The sequence below is a fragment of the Lampris incognitus genome, chromosome 6 (assembly GCF_029633865.1).
Source record: "Lampris incognitus isolate fLamInc1 chromosome 6, fLamInc1.hap2, whole genome shotgun sequence".
Taxonomy (NCBI): domain Eukaryota; kingdom Metazoa; phylum Chordata; class Actinopteri; order Lampriformes; family Lampridae; genus Lampris; species Lampris incognitus.
This window is the reverse complement of record NC_079216.1, coordinates 22,151,447-22,166,652: the sequence shown is the minus strand read 5'-3', so window position 1 is coordinate 22,166,652 and position 15,206 is coordinate 22,151,447. Positions and strand designations below refer to the sequence as shown.

General features: G+C 44.3%; 1 protein-coding gene across 1 annotated transcript in view; it reads right to left on the bottom strand.

Moving 5' to 3' along the window:
• The window catches only part of LOC130113853 (transcriptional enhancer factor TEF-1-like), a 59,751-nt gene that overhangs the window by 20,662 nt on the left and 23,883 nt on the right, over positions 1 to 15,206 (bottom strand). The window contains exons 5-6 of the mRNA XM_056281530.1: positions 1,031 to 1,162; positions 243 to 292 (exon numbers count right to left, since the gene is read on the bottom strand). Of these exons, the coding sequence (XP_056137505.1) occupies positions 243 to 292; positions 1,031 to 1,162 (182 nt within the window). The remainder of the gene's footprint in view (positions 1 to 242; positions 293 to 1,030; positions 1,163 to 15,206) is intronic.

Here is a 15,206-nt window from a genome sequence, read left to right as displayed (position 1 = left end):
TAATGCATTTCCTTACCCACGGAGCTGCTCTAAATTGCCAAAATGTCGTACATTATAAGGATATTATTCGTTCTTCCCTGGAATCAGCTTGGTGAAACAGTAGTGAACATTAGTCTATAGAGACTATAACGTCCCATGGCATAGCAGTAACACATTTCAAAGCTATAATTGTGGGTTATTGCCATTTAGGCTGGCCCTGGGGAGTATAGAAAGGGTAGAGAGATAGGTAGGTCACAACTTACTCCTCTGTGGTCGAGCTGGACTGGCCTCCAGGAATCATCCCCTGCCAGAGCTTAACAGGACACATGCAGAAACGTTAGCACACTGGATTCAGATTATATGAACACCACTGAATTCCTGTGCTGACCACGGTTTCAAATTTCAGCACATTAGTCTGACGGCTCTTACAAAATTGAGCACATTTATCTAACAGATCGTATAAAATCTGCTATTGCTATGCCATTATTAACGTCCTTGTATTTCTTGAATCAATGTGGACTTTATAATATTGCAAGACAAGTGGATTCACACGCAAACAAATGTCCCTTTGATAGCGTGAATAGCTTCCATATTCAATACTGCCCATGAATATTCAAATCACGAATGTCGTTGCCAATTCTAATATTAATGGTTTATGGGAAAAATGATACAATGTAACATCATTTTACATCTTCGACATAGCAGCTACATGCGGGAGAGGGCAGGTAGGGGCCAAGTTCTTGTGACTAGCAAATAAAAATGATGAACAAGCTCACAAAAGACCTTTATCCAACAGATTATAAACCAATAGATTATACATCAATAGACTATACAAAAGACTATACATCAAAAGACAATTCATCAATAGATTATACACCAATAGACTATACATCAATAGATTATATATCAATAGGTGAAACCCTGGTTCATTCGTTTGACACTGATGTAGCACTGTTTCATTTGAATGGATCTCTCTGATTAAAAGACCCCTGCATTTGCCACAGTGTCCTAGGTTCAAATGTATGTGTTTGTGTGTGTGTGTGTGTCTGACCTGTGCGTTGCTCGGGAAGCTGGCCCGTACGATGCCGGGCAGCAGCTTGCTGTGTATGGCTGTGGCTGAAACGATCTGGGCCGAGGACATGGAGGAGATGCTCTGAAGAGCCTTATCCTTGGCACTCTGGTCCTGTGGCGGGACAAACAACCCATAAATCATCATTACCTACAGCAGACAGCCTCACAGAACACAATGTCTGAGACGTCACCTTTACATTTTGTTCTCTACACAAACCGAGAACAAGAACCTATAATCAAGTGGAACAAAAAAAAAAACAGAAAAATTAAAATTAAAATTAAAAAAGGGAATCTTTTGAGAATTGTTGTAACCTCAACCTTCACCTCCGGCGAGCAGAAACGCGAACAGGAGAGCCGAGCACGTAAGTCTCTCCCTGCCAGTACATAGCCTCTCCAACACCAAGGCCTATGTAGTGCCTCCTCATGGCGACACACGATAACTGGGTACACCTTGGACCCTGGCTGAAATACAAGGGACTCAGAGGAGGTCTGGCCCCTAGACGTGTGGTAGGCAGGCCCACCAGTGTGTGGATATTCCCTGATGCCCATGAACCAGCCCCCAGCTATGGGTTAAATAGTACCACTGCCTAGTGGATACCTTGGGAGAGAAATAGGCTACGGGAGTAAACCCCTACAGAAAATAAACGTCTACAGTGCTGTTGTTTTTTGTGTTTCTTGCCCTTTTGTATCTGTTTAAGTGGGAGAGTACTGCTGGCATCGTGTGTTGTGGCTGCCGCTTCTACCTCTCGTAGCCCCCCTTCCCATCCACCCCTGTATGTCCGTGCTATGTTTATCCATTGTCTTGTTTCACCCCGTTTATTGTAAAGCGACTTTGAGTGTTAGAAAGGAGCTATATAAGTCTGATTTATGGTCCGTGGTAGTGTAGCGGTCAAAGCATCGGCTTTGTGTCGATGCAGTTGCCCACTGGGGACCAGGGTTCGTGCCCCAGTCTCGTCAGATCCGACTATGGCCGGACTCGATGAAGCAGCAATAATTGACGACGCTGTCTTTGGAGGGGGGGGCAGAGTCGGCTTGTGTTCGTCACATGAATGCGTCTCTGTGTGTGTTGGAAAAAGCAGTGGTTTGGCCTGGATTCACCTCGCCACTTTCGTGACGAGGCGTCTCCTTCGAGACTGCCGGCCGGAGAGATGCAGTTGGCAAACGTGTGTAGTATGAGGGTGGGTGTTTGAGCTTAAAAACAGGGATCAAATTGGGAGAAAAAAAGGAAAAATCAGAAATAAATTTTTTTTAAAAAGTCTGATTTATTATTATTATCATTATTATTATTAAAACGAGTGTTCCTGTTTTAAAATCTGAACTACTGAATAGAAAAAGAAAAATCACAGACCTGAAAGGAAAAAGAAAAACAATTGACCATTTGTACAAAAATAATGACTGACACAGTGATCCACCAATCTATGCTTAGGAATCATCTCTCCTTCCTCCAATATCTGACACCCCCACTGACCCCACCGACAGAGGGGCTACTTTGGTTCAACATATGATAGAGAACATTAGACTGGTAAAAAGACAGATAAAGGGAAGGGAATTGGTGAAAATGTGATCTTAAAACAAATTCATGGCCATCCTGGGGCCATGTTTCTTTCCCCCAAACCCTAAATCCAACCTCCATAAGTGCCATCTATGAATTACTTCTGGAGAACCACATTTATAATAAAGAAACCTTCAACAGGCCCGCTTGCACCTGCTACAAGTTAGCTACAGTCACCTCAGTCTATTTACCATGTTGATGTGACTGACTTCATAATAGCAGGGCTTATCTCAAAACTTTATTGGACACGGTAACAGTAACTAAGGGAGGCGGTGCGTCGAGAAATTCTGTAACTCACCAACCATAATCATCCTCACTCAAGCCATTATCATCTGGCCAGTGATGACATTGGCTCCTCTCATCTCGCTCCATGAAAAATTATGCAAATCTGGCTAAAGCTACGGAGCAAATTTGTAATCGTAATATACATACAATATTTATAGAAAGAAATATAAAAGAAAGAAAATGGCAAAGGAAACAAGAAAAAAAACATGTAGGAAAAAAATATTTATACAGAAACAGTACAAATATTGCTTTATTCTCTCAGCCAAAGTTATCTTGACTTTCAGTCATTTTTCTTTTAGTTTAACCTAAATACTCTCCTCACCGATCTCGTTTAACGCTACTTCATAGTTACCCAGTAAGAACTGGACCTGGTTTCAATGTGGAGACTACACATTAGCTCTCATCCATCTTAGAACATGTCTGTCTCAATGAATCCCACTTTTCAACCACATTTAGCCAAGTTTTAGCCCGGATAGCACATTTAGGCTTTAGCTTAGACAACTTCAGCCTTATCGTTTGGTTGAAAAGTGAATGTCTCGAACCCATCTAAACTTCACCTCTCCCAACTGCAAACCGGTTTTCGCCCCTCATCAGCCCTGTTGGTAGTCCTACCGGCCAGTGTGCCTCTCCCGCTCCTGTCGACAGAGTAAAGCATCGCACGCTAGTGACAGGCAACGCCATTACCCGCAATATCAGATTAGCTTCGCCAGCCTTGGGTCTCCAACATAGAGGATAATCTTAGGGTGCTGCCATCATCCATTGATACGGTCGCTACCAATGTAGCGAATTCGGGGGGCAGCCATGTGGGGGGGGCGACCCAGGATCCGTCGCAGCCGGGACGCGAACCCGAATCTCCCACGCCACGGGCAACAACATTAACCAGTCCACTAAAGGGTCCAACCCGTAAACCAAGGGCTAACAAGTCTACTTATTCATGGTCGTTACACTAACCCCCTCCTTCAGGAAGTGCGTCCCCGCGCTTCCGATAGCCTCACGGTCTTCACCATCCCACTTCTGACACCAATGTAGCGAATTCGGGGGGACAGCCATATGGGGGGTGGTGACCCAATTTCCCCTCGGAGATGAATAAAGTATTCCAATTCTGATTCTGACTGATTCTGATCACGTAGGGAAAATCAGGGAACCCAGGCACACAGCACCACAACTTTCAGCAACATTGTTATTCATGTCGGCACCAATAACACTAGGATGAAGAAATCAGAGATCACAAAAGCCAGCCAAGTCAGGACACTTGAGTTGGCCAGAAAGACGTGTCGGCATCGATTAATCGTCTCTGGTCCCTTACCCGTGAGGGGTAATGATGAGATGTACAGTAGGCTCACCTTGGCTCATTACTGTAATGAGCAGGGATTCGGTTTTGCTGATAACTGGCCTTTCTGGGGCCACCCTTACCTGCTGAAAGCGGACAGCATTCACCCTACTGGGAACGACACCGCTCTTTTGTCTAGCAATATAGATAGCTGTTTACGTTTAGGGACATCATTCAAAATGCTGCAGGTGATTAGAGAGCCTGCTAGGTTTAAATCTTTTTTTCTTTTTTTTTTTATTGCTACTTTTCTCCCCAACTGTGCTTGGCCAATTACCCCACTCTTCCAAACCGACCCGGCTGCAGCTCCATCCACACCCATCTGCCGATCCGGGGAGGGTTGCAGACTACCACATGTTCCTCTGATACATGTGGAGTCGCCACCCGCTTCTTTTCATCTGACAGTGAGGAGTTTCACCAGGGGGACGCAGCACATGGGAGGATCACGCTATTCCCCCCACTTCCCCCTTCCCTCCAAACTGGCGCTCTGACCGAGCAGAAGAGGTGCTAGTGCAGTGAGCAGGACACACACCCACATCTGTCTTCCCACCTGCAGACACGGCCAATTGTGTCTGTAGGGATGCCCGACAAAGCCGGAGGTAACACAGGGATTTGAACCGGCGATCCCCATGCTGGTAGGCAACGGAATAGACCGGTACGCTACCTGGACGCCCCTTTGCTAGGTTTAAATTTAGTGCAGATGTGGAGTCAACTAGTTTAGTCAATATGTCTAGTCAGGGAATTTCTCAAAGTGTAGATTATCAGGCAAAGGCAAAAGGCAAAAATAAAAGACAAACCTACGTGTTTCATGTGCCTGGAAACAAAATCAGCCATGAAGGACTTCAACTTGAGTCGCCACTACAATACCATGCACAAAGACAAATAAGGCATGTATACCGAAGGTGCCAGAGCGGCTATCATCGCTGACCTCAAAAATACGCCGACAGCAGAGCCTTTTTACCAAAGCCATGTCTACACAGGAGTCCTTTCTTAAGGTGTCTTGTGCCGTTTCCCCTGAGCTTCCTAAAGCAAAGACACCCCTGTCAGATGGCTAAACAGCGAAACTATGTGCAGTAGAGATGGCTAAAGCTTTTGGAGATGATAACATGGCTGTAAGTGAGTTTCAATGGCTTCGTCCGTGTATGAATGTGTGTGTGAATGGGTGAAAGTGAGGCATACACTGTAAAAAAGCGCTGAGTGGTGGGTAGACTAGAAAAGTGCTGTATAAAATGCAGTCCATTTACCATTTTACCATTTTGAGGTAAATGCATGTTTATTTGAAACATGTCATGGGTATGACATGTTTGATGGAAGGCAGAGTAGAAATATACTACAAACATGAATATTAGTTGTTGCACTTAGTGTGATTGTTAACTATTGTACAGTTTTTGAATGACGATTTTTGAGACCCCATTGCACTGAAATGATAGTAGATCACTCAGGAATGTTGATGTTTTGTTTCCGTGTTAAGCTCATTAAACAGAACTGTTGGTATAATAAACTTTGACTACCAGTATAGATTTTCCTCTTTTCATTAAATTAGTAGCTATAATTGGTTAATTGAGTGATGGGTTTACATGTCTGTGAATGTTCTCATTCATCCAGGTCATGGTTATCCAAAGGAATTGAATCAAGTGCAACTGGACTTGGTATATATCCATGAAGACGTTTCGCCTTTCAACCAAGAGGCTTCATCAGTTTGTGCCTTTCTGACTAGACCAAGGTAGTCTGACTTGCTGGTGATGAAACTCAGATATTTATCCTCATGGAGTCGTTATAAGAGCTATTGATGTCCATGGCTCTTTGTGTTCCGATGTTTAGGAACGCTCGTCGTTATCAGAGGTATTGATATGCATGGCTCTTTTGTGTTCCGATGTTTAGCCACGCCCGTCATTATCAGAAGTATTGATATGCGTGGCTCTTTTGCGTTCCGATGTTTAGCCACGCCCGTCGTTATCAGCGCTATGCATGGCGTTGCTAAACATCGGAACACAAAGAGCCATGGACATCAATAGCTCTGATAACGACTCCAAAGAGGATAAATATCTGAGTTTCATCACCAGCCAGTCAGACTACCTTGGTCTAGTCAGAAAGGCACGAACTGATGAAGTCTCTTGGATGAGAGGCGAAACGTCTTCACGGATATATACCAAGTCCAGTTGCATTTGATTCAATTCCTTTGGATGGGGTTACAGTATCCCACTGTTGGAAGTGCACGGTCACAATCTGGCCCTCTGGTCGTGAGGATAAAATTTTTGTGGCCCTCTCTATTGTCAAAGTTACCCATCCCTGCCTTAAATGAAGTTTCCCCACCTGACTATACTTATGCCCATGTAGTTCAGGCAAATAAACAGGGTGGGGGTGATGCCTTAATATTTAAGTCTATTTTCAATTTAACTTTCTAAACTTGAAGCTAAAATCAATTCTTTTGAGGCTCTTATTCTAAGTCAATTTCCCTAAGCCATGAACAGACCCTGCTCAGTCCAGATTGTGGTACCCTATCGACCCCCTGGCCCTTACTATTTCCTGAAGAATTTGGAGAATTTATCTCGGGTCTAGTTACTCATTCTGAAGAATTCTAATTGTTGGCAGTTTCAATATTCATCTGAATAAGGCTGCTGATCCTCTAAGTAAAGCCCTTCTGGCACCAGTTGATACTTAGGGGTTCACTCAGTTTTTTCAAGAGTCGACTCATTGCAGTGGTAACACCTTTTTTATTTGGTTTTATCATAAATAGTGACATGACGCACATGACGTGCAAATTACATGCGGTCATTTTGACTGCTCATGGTTGTTTTAGATAGATCTTATAACTTTTTTTGTGCAATTGATCTAAAACTAATTTTAATGCAAATATGCAATTTTAGAAGCATCCAGGGAGTGGCAGGTCTGTATCTTTTTTTTTCACAAAGTTATTAAACTTTGAAAATCCAAAATGGTCAAAATGACCAGCTTGGTCATTGTAGTGTTAAATGTGGCCCTATCAAGTCTCCTCCACTCAGTTGCATCTCTCACTACCAGAGCTAGGCAACTAAAGACGCCTACACCCCGGTTTAGGGATGATACACAAGCGCTAAGCAGCCCTGCAGGAGATTGGAACGTAAATGATGAAAATCAAAACTGGATGTCTTTTACCCATCTTGGCACAAGTGTTTATCGAAATACAAGTATGCTTTAGCTACTGCGAAAGCAGTGTATCTCTCACTTAATCAATATTAACAAACATAATCCGGGATTTCTCTTTGACACTGTAGCTAAATTTACTAAAAAGTAGCCGACTATTAACTGCTCACTATTCACGGCCCATGAATTTCTAGACTTTTTCCTCAATAAGGCTGATGAGATCATAAACAAAATTAATTCTTCAACTCAAGCTACTCCTGGTGATCCTTTCTTACCTCTCTTGATACTTTGTCTAAGCTCGTGTCAGCTTCTAAACCAACTACTTGCCTACTTGATCCTTTACCAGTAGAACTTTTTAAGACCTCTGGCCTTTCCTGGGGCCTACGTGATGGCCGTCACGCCTACAATGCATGACATTGATAATGTATCACTTTATCACTGGCACTGTTCCCAGCAGGTTTAAGACAGCTGTGGTCAAACCTCTACTTGAGCAACCGCACTTAGAGCCAGGGTCTCTTAACTATCAACCAGTCTCTTATCTTCCACTCTTTTCTGAAGTACTAGAGAGAGTTGTGTATCAACAACTTTCCAAGAAAACTATCTATATGAACCTTTTCAATCAGCTTTCAGGGCCTGTCTCCCCACTGAAATCAGGGCCTGTCACTCCACTGAGACCAGAGTGGTAAAGGATTGTCTACTTGCTATGAACTCTGATTCCACCTCTGTTTCTACTACTGGACCTCAGTGCAGCCTTAAAGACACCGTTGCTCACTAGGGCTGTCAAAATTGGCCAAAAATTATGTTTGATTATTCCTTCTAAAAAAAAAACACATGGGTTTGAACCCATTCAAATATATTTTTATGCATTATGCCCATAAGAGGGCAAACAAATACAACGAGAGACATATAACTAACTACTTGTATAGGTATATTTATTTCAATGTAAACATGTCTTAAAACATCTACATACCTACACATTATAAAATAAACAAATAAAATAATATCCTATACTGTAAAACTTCATTTAAAGACCACACACCTCTCTCTCTCTCGGCGCTGTGGTTGGTGCTAGAGTGAGAAATGAGAATGTGCTGTCTCTTGGAGCGAGATGAATGATTCATAATTGATGTGTTATTTTCGAGATGTGCCCTCAGATTACTAATGGTGGAATGGGAAGCTAATTTATGGCTTTATCATACGTGCATACGACTTTATCTCGAGGTTCCACAATTTTTCCATTTTCTGACCAAAATTCGAAATATTTCCAAATGGGGCTTTTTAGATTGTTCGGGGTGAAAATCACTCTCTCTGCAGCCCAGCTGGGTTGTGAATTCTCTGCCATCTTTACCACACGGTTGTTGTTGAATTATTCGCTCATTTCAGCTTGACCTAAATTTCATTTTCAACCAGTGAAAGTTACGTTGTATCTTCTCCGTGGATTGTCACCTTGTCATGGAGAAGCTTGCGTGGCCCTGAGATCCCAAGACAATGCCATCTGGAGCTATGCTCCTGGTATGGTCACCCATGGCGGTAAGGTCAAGGGGGAGGTCCCTGAAAAAGATCTATCAGCAATCCAACCAACAGCGCACTGGTGGAAAAGGTGGAGAATGATGGCTGACTTTAGGGAAGCGTCACAACAGCTGGGAAGGCGGATGAAGTCTGCAGCAGAAATGGACCCCCAGTCGTCTTGGACTCCATGCTACTGGATCCTAACCCAGATATGTCAAGAACTGTGTGGTGGCTGTCTGTGCACCAATCTCTCCACTTTAAACAAATCACACACAGGTGTCCTCCATGAAAGGAATCCATCCTAACATCCCGGATTAAGTGCTATGGCGACCAGCAAGTGGCAACAGGAGCAGGATTGTGAGATCTGGAAGCCCCTACTCATGAGACGGCATATCAGTTGGTGGGTACTAGATTCAGTCGCTGGGGTCCCTGGAACAAGGTAAAAAGAGCCCTTCGGTCACTGTACCCATGACTGAGCAGCCCCCTTTAGGATCCACTCTGCTCACCCCACTTGGGGAAGGGGCAAAAAAAGGTGCCCTAAAAATAGCCTACCCCAAACCTCCTGATTGGATTACTGCATCCAGAGGGATCACCACATGTGGTGAGAAACATAGAAACAAAAACTTTGGAGCCTAGAATGTGTACACACTGATGGATAGTGCAGCTAGTGACAAACCAGAGAGAACCGTGATCATCAAGAGAGAACTGAAGAGATCCCGGCTTGACATAGCTGCCCTTTCTGAAATCTGACACGCAGATGAAGGACAACTGAATGATGGCTACACTTTCTTCTGGAAGGGAAAAGCTGCTGATGAGCCCAGGATCCCTGGCATTGGATTTGCCAACCGAAATCAGATCATCAGCCACCTGTCTGAACTTCCTGTGGGGATCAGTGAGCACCTCATGACCTCATGTCTGGTGCTTGCCAACAACCACATGACAACAGTTGTGAGTGCCTATGCCCCTGCTTTAGACTCTGAAGAGGAAGTAAAAGAGACCTTCTACACCTGCTTAGACGAGACACTGTCAATAATCCCCAAGAGGTTAAAATTGTTCTCCTAGGAGACTTCAACGCCAGGATTGGCACTATAAGAAAGGAAGGCATTGGGAACATCAACTCTAATGGAGTTCTGCTTCTTAGCAAATGTGCTCAGTACAACCAGAAAAACAAATCTAAGGCATCTTGGAGACACCCCCACTCCAAACAGTGGCATCTCCTTTGACTATCTCATTGTACGAACCAGGGACCACCGTGACGTAAACATCACGAGGGCCATGATTGATGCAAATGACTGTTGGACAGATCATCGCCTCATCCACTCCACAACGTCCATCAAACTCAAGAGGAAGAGGAGGGTTCAAAAGAAGCGGAGCCAGCCAAAACTGCACCTTGAAAGCCTGAATGAAACCGCTACCCAGCAGTGACTTCAGGCCTCTATTGGGGAAAAAAACCTTCCAACAGGAATATCCTGATGACATTGAAAAGCGCTGGAGCCTGCTCAAATTCATCATCCTCGACACCTGGAAAACCACCCTTGGGTACAAGTCCAGAAAACACCAGGACTGGTTTGGTGAGAATAATACAGAGATAGAACAGCTCATCTCCAAGAAAAGGTAAGCCTTTAGTGCCTGGTAAAATTATATAACCTGCAAGGCTAAAAGTGTGGCTCACTCCAGAGCCAAGGTGGATGTCCAGAGACGGGTGAGGGAGCTTAAGAACTCTTGGTGGACAGAAAAGGCCCTAGAAATCCAGTGACTGACAGACTTGGGTGACACGAGAGGCTTTTTCAGTGCTACTAAGGACGCCTATGGTCCAAGCAACCATGGCTTAAACCCCCTGAGCTCAAAGGACGGGCAGGAGCTGCTGAAGGACATCGAGTCCATTAATGCCCAATGGACAGAGCACTTCCAGGAACTCCTCAACTGTAACAGCACAGCTGAACCAGACATTGCCAGCCACATTCCCCAGAGTCCCATCAGAGAAGACATTGGGGAACCACCCACCATGACAGAGGTTCAAGATGCCATCACGAGCCTCAGGAACAACAAGGCCGCTAGTCCAGATGGGATCCCACCTGAGATCTTAAAGAAAGGTGGACCAGAGCTCCTGTACCACATCTGCGCCCTCCTCCTCAGTCTGGAAAAAAGAATAACTTCCCTCAGAGCTCAGGGATGCTCTAACAGTGGTCAGAGAAAAGGCAGAATATGGACACTACAGGGGAATCTTACACCTGTCAACAACAGGCAAAGTCCTCGCTCGTGTCTTCGCAAACCGACTGCTACCACTGCCTGAAGAAGTATTCCCAGAATCTCAGTGTGGCTTCTGCCCATCCAGACATACAGCAGACATGATATTTACAGCACACCAACTCCAGGAAAAATGACGTGAACAAAGTCAGCTTTTGTACATGGCTTTCATAGGCCTGACAAAGGCCTTTGACTCATTAGACTGCCGGGCTCTGTGGAACATGCTATCAAGATATGACTGCCCTGACAAATACATCAGAATATTAGACCTTCTACATGACAGCATGTCAGTCACAGTGCTCAGCAACAGCAGCACTGAGTCAGAGCCCTTCACTGTGGAATCAGGGGTCAAACAAAGATGCATCATCACACCAATCCTGTTTGCTGTCTTTATTGCTGCCATACTCCACCTCATTGGTGAAGAGCTGCCACGGGAATCCCAATCCTATACAGAACTGACGGCAGGCTCTTCAGCCTTAATAGGTTCAAGGTCAAGAGCAAAGCCTGCAACACCACCATCATGGAGCTTCACTATACAGATGACAATGCCATCACAGCACACTCCGCAGAAGAACTCAAGGACATTCTGAATACCTTTGCCAAAGCACAAAGACCCCTGGGTCTAGCATTAAACATCAAGAAGACCCAGATCCTTTATCAACCTCCACCCAACCAGCCATCTACTCAGCCCACCATAAATGTGGACAACAAACGTCTTGAAAACGTTGATCACTTCCCCTGCCTCAGCAGCCTTCTCTCATCAAAAGCTGCCATCAACTCTGAGGTCAACCATCGCCTGAGTTGTGCCAAGTGGTGCTTACGCCGGACTCAGTGAAAGAGTCTTTGAAGACAGAGACCTTAAAGCTCAAACAAAGCTCCTGGTCTACAGAGCTGTTGTTCTCCCCACCCTGCTGTATAGAGCAGAGCCATGGACCAACTACAGCAGGCACCTGAGAGCCCTGGAACAATACCAGCAAAGATCATTATGAAAGATCCTGAGGATCAGCTGGATGGACAGACGCACCAACATAAGTGTTCTGGAAGAAGCCAACATGACTATCATCACCACCAAAATAATGCAGCACCAACTCTGATGGACAGGCCATGTCATCCACATGCCCAACGCGAGTCTCCTCAAACAGATCCTGTACTCCCAGCTGAAGGAAGGTCTCGAGCTCCCGGTGGGCAAAAAAAAAAAAAATTCAAGGACAATATGAAGACCAGTCTGAATAAATTCAATATCACATCAAGCAACTGGGAACACACTGTACTGGATAGGCGCTCCTGAAATAAATCCGTGCAGGAAGGAGTGGCACGTCATGAAATGAAACTCCACTGTGCCATAGAGAAAAAGTGACAACACCGCAAGGAGAGAGCGAAAAAGGCTCAACCACCACCACATTCCCCCGTCCACACTGCATCAAAGTATGTGGATCGCAGATCAGCCTCTACAGCCACCTGACAACCCACAAATATACAACCCAATGGAGAGGACAGTCATACTTGCTTTGAGTGACCGCCGATAATGATGTGTTTTATTGTTGATTCCACTCATGTTTTTTACTGCTTTGTTGCTATTTGTATTTGATGTAAGGTGACCTAGAGTATCATGAAAGGCGCCTTTAAATAAAAAGCATTATTACTTATTATTATATTCAGCTGTATGTGCCTAAAAGGGCCAATGATCGTACTCAAATGACTAATTTAGAGGCCTGCTTGGCTGATGTGAAAAATTAGATACCACTAACAGCGCTGGTGAGGGGCGAAAACCAGTTTGCAGTCGGGAGAGGTGAGATGCTGATTGTTGGCCCTGCTAGACACAGACACCAATTTGCTTAAGTAAGAATAACAATCAACAATTCTGTGATTTCACCAAGTGTGACAGCCAAAAATCTTGGTGTTACGTTTGATCCCAGCCTTTCCTTTGATAAACACATTATAGCAATCACCAAGACTTCCTTTTTTCGCTTACGTAACATAGCTAAAATTCAGTCTTTCTTGTCCATGGCTCACGCAGACTTTAATACATGTATTTGTTTCATCCAGACTTGATTACAGTAATGTTCTGCCACGCTAGTACTACAAGTCTTCAGATGGCTCAAAATGCTGCAGCTAGAATCTTAACTAATACCAGAAAATTTGACCATATTACAACAATTCTTGCCACACTTTATTAGATTCCTATCCATGTTAGATCAGACTTCAAGGTGCTTCTGCTGACTTATAAAATCCTAAATGGGCTTGCCCCATCTTACCTGTCTGAGCTTCTTAAACCGTACATTACATCTCAATCTCTCCAATCTCAAAATACAGGGGTCTTGTGTATACCCAAAGTTAAAAAGAGGTCAGCCGGTGGCAAGGCCTTTCCCTATCAGACTTCATTCCTGTGGAATAACTTGCCTGTTGTCGTCAGACAATCAGAGTCTGTTGAGTCCTTTATTTTTTCTATTTTTCCCCCTTTTCTCCCAAATTGTATCTAGCCAATTCCGCCACTCTTCCGAGCTGTCCCGGTCGCTGCTCTACCCCCTCTGCCAATCCAGGGAGGGCTGCAGACTACCACATGCTTCCTCCGATATATATGGAGTCGCCAGCCGCTTCTTTTCACCTGACAGTGAGGAGTTTCACCAGGGGGACATAGCGCGTAGGAGGATCACGCTATTCCCCCCAGTTCCCCCTCTCCCTGAACAGGCGCCCGATCAACGAGAGGAGGTGCTAGTGCAGTGACCAGGACACATACCCACATCCGGCTTCCCACCCGCAGACATGGCCAATTGTCTGTAGGACGCCTGACCAAGCCGGAGGTAACACGGGGATTTGAGCCAGCGATCCTCATGTTGGTAGGCAACGCAACAGACTGCTGTGCTACCCCTGTTGAGTCCTTTAAATCCAAACTTAAAACTCATCTTTTTGCTTTAACCTACAACTAGTTGCCTTTAAATTGAGTACTTCACGGCCTGTATTGCATGGCGGGTCGGTTTCTGTCTCAATGAATTTATCAAGCACTGTTCTGCCCATGAGACTGACTATTGCAAACTCTTCCCTTCTCTCATGTGTTTTCTCTCTCTGTGAATGATGTCTTCTTTCTCTTCTCCTATGTGAATGGTGTGATGTGAGTCTCCCTGGACACTGCTTGGCATCTTCCTCAATATCAAATTTTTCATATATTTTATAAATCCGCATAATTTTCTCATCCTGTTTCAATTTTATATCCTTCTCTCAGTCCGATGTGTGACTAATGTTGTTTTCTTGTCTCTTCACCCATGTATGTGAATGTTGTGATGTGAGTCTCCCCTGTGTGTACGTGTAGTCTGTCCTCCTGCCAGGTCTACATGGTGATGGCGGTCATGTGGCTCGGGTCCTGGGCTGTTCCAGTGGCATATGGACACTACTTGGCATCCTCCTCATCATATTCTTCATATATCTTACAATTCCATTATAATTCTGTTATCCTCTTTCAATGTTGTATTGTGTAAATTGTGTAAACACAACATCCATTGCACATCTGTCCATCTTGAGAGAGAACCCTCCTCTGTTGCTCTCCCTGAGTTTTCTTCCAAATTTTTCTCCCTGTTAAAAGGTTGTTGTTTTTTTAGGGAGTTGTTCCTTATCCAATGCGAAGGTCTAAGGACAGGATGTTGTGTTGCTGTAAAGCCCAGTGAGGCAAATTTGTAATTTGTGATATTGGGCTATACAAATAAAACTAACTTGACTTGGCTTAGCCTAAATAGCCACTACTAAAACAAAAGTAATTAAAAGTGTTCTAGAAAAATATATGAACTTGCATTGTGCATGTTGGGCAGTTAAAATAGTTTGGGTGATACGTAATCATGTGATATTCATCTAACAGTTCAGTTGAAAAGTGGGCGACACTTAAGATTGATACATTATTAGCTAGATTAGAGCTAATATGTAGCCACCATGTTGAAATCAGGTCTAGTGCTCCCTGGGTATTTATGATCATTGCCACCAAGGATAACTGGGCCTACATTTGAAGACCATGTCATAGGCATTACATTGCCGCTCCACTCTGATTTCATGTAACAGACCGCCGTGCCGACAGCTCGTCATTTTCTCTGAAGACATGGAAGCAGAAAACCAGGAGAGAAATGCGCT